The sequence below is a fragment of the Cystoisospora suis genome (genome assembly GCF_002600585.1).
Source record: "Cystoisospora suis strain Wien I chromosome Unknown contig_4974, whole genome shotgun sequence".
Classification (NCBI taxonomy): domain Eukaryota; phylum Apicomplexa; class Conoidasida; order Eucoccidiorida; family Sarcocystidae; genus Cystoisospora; species Cystoisospora suis.
The window spans coordinates 2557-7739 of NW_027157766.1; the positions used below are offsets into that span (position 1 = coordinate 2557).

General features: G+C 55.0%; 2 protein-coding genes across 2 annotated transcripts; one reads left to right on the top strand and one right to left on the bottom strand.

The window, feature by feature from the left end:
* The first annotated feature begins 561 nt into the window (after positions 1-561).
* CSUI_008733 (uncharacterized protein) lies at positions 562-3075 on the top strand. The gene is made up of 3 exons (XM_068068858.1): positions 562-1164; positions 1483-1683; positions 2420-3075. Exons 1-3 carry the CDS (start codon positions 1089-1091, stop codon positions 2482-2484), a joined length of 342 nt encoding a protein of 113 aa, XP_067919165.1. The 5' UTR covers positions 562-1088; the 3' UTR covers positions 2485-3075.
* Positions 3076-4160: 1085 nt separating this feature from the next.
* On the bottom strand, positions 4161-5174 carry CSUI_008734 (uncharacterized protein; the record flags this gene model as incomplete). The annotated part of the gene is made up of 2 exons (XM_068068859.1): positions 4161-4557; positions 4856-5174. A coding segment is annotated over one exon (180 nt), but the record flags the coding sequence as incomplete, so codon positions are not given.
* Between the last annotated feature and the right edge of the window lie 9 nt (positions 5175-5183).

The following is a 5183-nucleotide window of genomic DNA, read 5'->3' on the forward strand; positions in this document are numbered from 1 at the left end:
CCAACGCTCAAGAACACTCCTCTGGGCTACTTCCGCTTATCACAACACTGTCTCTCCTCTACTCTCGCTTATAACGGTTTACCGGCTCCTGTGCTTCCTTGATAGGTGGAGCGTGCACGACGTACTTAGACACCCTTGTCGTATCTAGTCCTCCCAACACCACACCGGCTCGCGCGGTACGGCTCTCCGCCCGACGCTACAGCGTGACTCGCATCAGCGCTGCTCGGGATCGCCAAGTTGCATATCAAGTTGCATATCTGACGGGAGTCGTACGGCGAGTGTCAAATAAATTACATGTGAAGAGTCGGAGCTCCCGAAGCACCCAAGCAGCAAGCCTTCCCCCGTCTCTGAAAGAACAAGGTGTGTGCTGCTCATAAACAATAACAGGATTCGAGAGCAATGAGGTGGCTGCGCATGTAGGAGAGAGCACGAAGACAGGCACCGCGGAGAAAAAAGACGTGGGTGGACGACTGTGCACAAACCGTGTCTAGCGACTAACACGGTACCAGCCCGCAGCGTTGCGAACGTGTGTGCGATGACCCGCGGGATCCGGAGTGGCGGCGAGGTTTTCTCGTAGAATCAAGAGTTTTCGGCCCTCTGCCTCAGACGTGGTGTGCTCCAGGCCAGTATGTTTCTCGGTTAGACGCGTTGAAGTGAGCTTCTCCGTGTTTGTGCTACGCAGGCTGATGAGCTTTCGCTTCATCCGCCAGGTTCAGTGGAGGCCAGCCTGCTTACGAGTCTTCTTTTTGGCTAGTGTTACTCGGTTCGTTTTGAGTGTCACCAGCGGGAAAATTGCTTTTCGATCTGTAATTTTTTTTCTCTGTTGCCCCGGATCTCTCTTCGAGACTATGAATTTCTTTTGCTAGATACATTAAGCCTCGTCGGGCTACCGTGTAGCAACCTGCATGACCCGTCTTACTAGGGTGCAGGCGCCTCTGTCACTGACGGGATTTTTTTTCATTTAAAATTCTCGTTCGTTGGTCCCACCGCGATTCGCATGAGAGGAGGGGCGACCCGATTCTAAGCGATCTAGTCTGCCACTCTTGTGCCAGAGGGGCGTTCGACGTCTTCGCTTCGCCTTCGTACTGATGCGCAGATTGCAGATGGTGCACCAACAGGTGATAGCTGGCAGAGGCCCCGGCGCTGTAGGCCAAACCTGCTCAGGTGAGCACCATGCTGGGGGCTTCACAGACTAGTACGGTCATCCTACAAAAGTGATTGTGATCCAAGGTGAGGATGTGGATGTCATGGCACATCCAGAGAGACGACGAAGCGACATGTACTCAACGACGGGGGAGCTACGCCTCCGTTGCTCGTCGGCTTGCCAGCAGTTTACAGCGGATGTCCTGGTACCGTTAGCGGTGTTGCGTCATCGTAACATCTTCGAGCAGTGATTATGGTTGCTCATGCAAGCATCTGAAAGCCGGGCTCAGTCTAGTTTGTCCCGTCGTGGTTTTTTCGGCGAACTGCGTGCATGCTCAGAGAGGATGCCGCAACGGTGCTGCTGTACGTCCTGCACGAGGAACCTGAATGAGTCTCAAACTTCCTTCATCAGCCCTGCTGGCGCCGACCTCGCGGACGAGGGGAAAAATTCAACAGGTTCAAGCAGTTGCCCAGGAGAGCAGGCTGATCCGTACTCTGAGATGCTCAAGCAACAAGGCAGGGACTCCGCTCCGCGTATCGGTACGCTGTATAGGTTCGCAACTCGCTTCTGCGACAGGGAGGTCCGTTTGAGAAACCCGTGGCGCAGTCTTTAACACTGTCAGTACAGGGTCAAACTCTCGCATGGTCTCGTACCGGGAAGCGAGGACCGGTATCGAGCAGTAAGTAGTGTGCGCAGAAACAGTGCGCGGTCACACGTTTGGTTCTCCGTGTCGAGTCTTCGCCAAGTGGCTACCCCTCGGTTTGCCGCGCCCTGCAAAAGAAGTTGTTGACTGAAAAGAAATTTCTGACTCAAACGCGATAGTAGTGGGGGAGCGGCGGCTGCAGGGCCGCGCACCGGTGTGGCTTCCGCAAGCGTATTTGCGCCAGTTTGTCTACGTTGAAAATGACGCCAGCGGGGTAAAACAAAACACCACTGTCGGCACGTGCGACGCACCAGCAAAGAAGAAAGACTGTTCGTGGGCGCACAGGTGGGGAAGAACGGGTAGTGGTGGACGAGTTAGCGAAGCGACGTGGCAGACGCGATGCCGGTTGCGGGACTATAGCAAAGAAGCAGTCAAGAGCGTATGTATGCGACATCGGTGCAGAGAGGGATCGGGATGGGATGGGGTGCCCTCACATGTCCGTGAACCCGCTTTTCTTGCAGCCCCGAACGTGTTCGTTGCGCCTGTTTTTGCAAGCGTTCGTGCAGGATCCCCCGACGCGCGGTGGGTGAAGGTCCCAGCTGGGTGTGTGTATGATTGTGTTGCTGCCACAGGAGGTTGCCCATTCGCGGGCGTGATGGCGAAGGGGGTCTGTCCGGTGACTGGCAGAGGAGCTTAACCATGCTTGTTCCCGGAAGGAGATCGCATGCTCTTCAAACGCGTGCACCGATCGGCAGCAAATGCGATACGTGGCTGTTGCAGGGTAGTAGGCTCGTAGCAGGCCTGCAGGCGATGTTGACCAGCAGAAAGCCCTGACGTTTTTCCAAGGAGTGACGCGGAGGTGCTGGAAGAACCAGGGTGAGTCTGAAGTTGAGGAACGGCCAGCTCGGAAAAGGCGATCATGTGTGCACCAGCGCTTGGTGCGCTGACGGCTGCTGGTGTCGCGATAATTGCCTTCCTTGCTGCTGGCTCGCCGTTGTTTCGGAAGAACAAAGGGAGAGGGTCCGTCACTTCGAGAGGCAAAAAGAGAGAGGGCAGCCGTATATCGACGCGCACCAGTAACAGGTGATACCGTGTGCGCGAGACTGCGCGATTGCGGTAGAGGTATGGCTCCTGGAGAGGGCAAGCAAGCAGCTCTGTACCATTTGCCACCGGTAGCAGGCGGGAAGTTATCCGTAGGTCCATCCGCGGGGTGTGCAGTGGCGGAAGCTATGGCACATCCAGCAAGATTCGGGTTGCCGCGTGTGGTTGAACAGTTTTCAAACCGTGTCGCGGTCTGTAGACAGTTTTCTAATCGTGCCGCGGCCTGGTTGGAAGTCTTCGAGTTTTGCCGCGGCCCGGTTGGGACAGTTTCTTAATCCTGACGCGCCTGGTTGGAACAGTTCGGCCCTCGAGTGCACAGGTTGGCAGTTCTACATGTGTATGCCTTCGCAAATTGTATGCCCGATCTTGAAGCTTGCTGGAGAGGCACCTTGCGCACACCATACTCAACAGCATCAAACGCGATTACACTTTCGAGGTGTATTGATTGGTCAGCAAGACGCGTCCAGGGGTGGAAATTGATCTTGTAGCGGGAGGATCGAGGGAGGTATAGGCTACTTCTATGACATTTAGAATGTTCCCCTGCGCGGGCAGATCGTTGATCAAGTGCCATCAGTCTAGACTAGTTGACGGGCCAGGTGTTAGTCTGTTGCTTACGTACACCTCGAGTGTCCGCTTGCAAAAAGGACCAAACGCGTTAGCCGCTTTCCCAGGCGCAACAGGATAGAAAACGAACATTGTCCGGGCAACAACAATGCCGACTTCACTCCATGCTTCAGCCAATGGAGGCTGGTGCTCGTGGGCGCCGCGCCGAAACGACTCCATTCGTGACCGGTGAAGGGGCGATTGTAACGAATCAAGATTACCCGAACATCGGGGTTGGCAAGTGAAGGGGACGTTTACTAACACTGTTCAGGTGGACGGATACTTGTCGATCCAGTGTGGCCTACCCCGCCTCGTGCTGCCAGGCGAGTCCGTATCGGCAAAACTGAAGCCTGGGAGCCTTGAACACACTACCAGGACTCGTGTGGTTACACGAACTGACCATCCAAGTGTAGCCCTATAGTAACGAAGTCCGATAGTTTGTTCTTCCGCTTTAATTGCTCCGAGGTGAGGACTTTACGGTCGACTCTGGAGTGGGACGGCCACGACACGTGCGCAAACCCTGTTCGGCGACTACAGTGGTATCCTGCAACTGCGCCGCAACCGGCCTCCGACGCAATAACCTTGGACTACCACCTGCAAACCGTTGAAGTGCGCCGCGGCGCCAACACACCTCGTGAGGCGGAACGAAAAACTAGAGACAGAAGGAACGCCTTAACAGCACGGACGGGGGGAAACCTCAAGACAAACATCAAACGCCGTCTACCTCCGACAGACATGTGGTACACAGTAGACCAGCACCGCTACTAAGCCGGTTTCTCAACTGTTGTAACCGAGACTACCGAACGGGCTTGAGATCGCCTCGACGCAAGGCCCCAAGAAAGGGTGACCTTCCAGTTCTAGATCCCCTTCACGAGTCCTTTGAGCAACGCTCTGAACAGAAGAACGATGAGCCGAACCTCCCGTCAACGTCGCGTTGTCATGTGAAACTGCCTGTTACTCTTTTTTTCGATGTACGCCGCCGTGTCCACCCAGTTGATCAAGCGCAATGGCGCAGGAGACTTGCGACACGGGCTCCATCAGCTCTCCACAATACGTTTCTCATAGACTGCACACACGCAGAAGTCGCTCAGGGCAGCGCCAGTTTGGCAGTAGCATATCTCCAAAAGGGTTGAGGTTCCGTATCTAGCCGCTTTAACACTCGGCAACGCAGACAAAGGAGGCACACAGTTCCATCTAGATGCGGGAAAAAGCCGATCGCGCACCTCCACACCGACCCGTACATACATTAGCGCATAGGCCCGTAAGACGTCGTCCTTCAAAGAAAGTCAGATACAGGACAGGTCAAAGGGAAGGCCACACGAATCCAGACAGCTGATGCAGGGACTGGTCCAAGAAACTCTTACTGTTGTAGGCAAGGAGCTTGTCAATCAAATCCGCATGAGTTAGAAGCATACGGCGACAGCAGTAGCGGTCTAAACCGAGAATGTCTAAGGCCTCTCTGCGAACAAGACAGCACTCCACACTTTCCGGAGAAGACGTCGTCACCACTGATTTCCTACTCCGACACTTAACGGAACTTCAAAAGTCAAATCCCGGGCTACTGTTGGCAGACGAAGACAAGCTACGGTCCGCAAGACCGTGTTCGGCTCCCTAGTGGCCGCTTCTTCCCTCTCAGGTGCATTCGTACCGAAGCCATGATCTGTCTGTCCCGCCTTACGCTGTCTTCAAGAA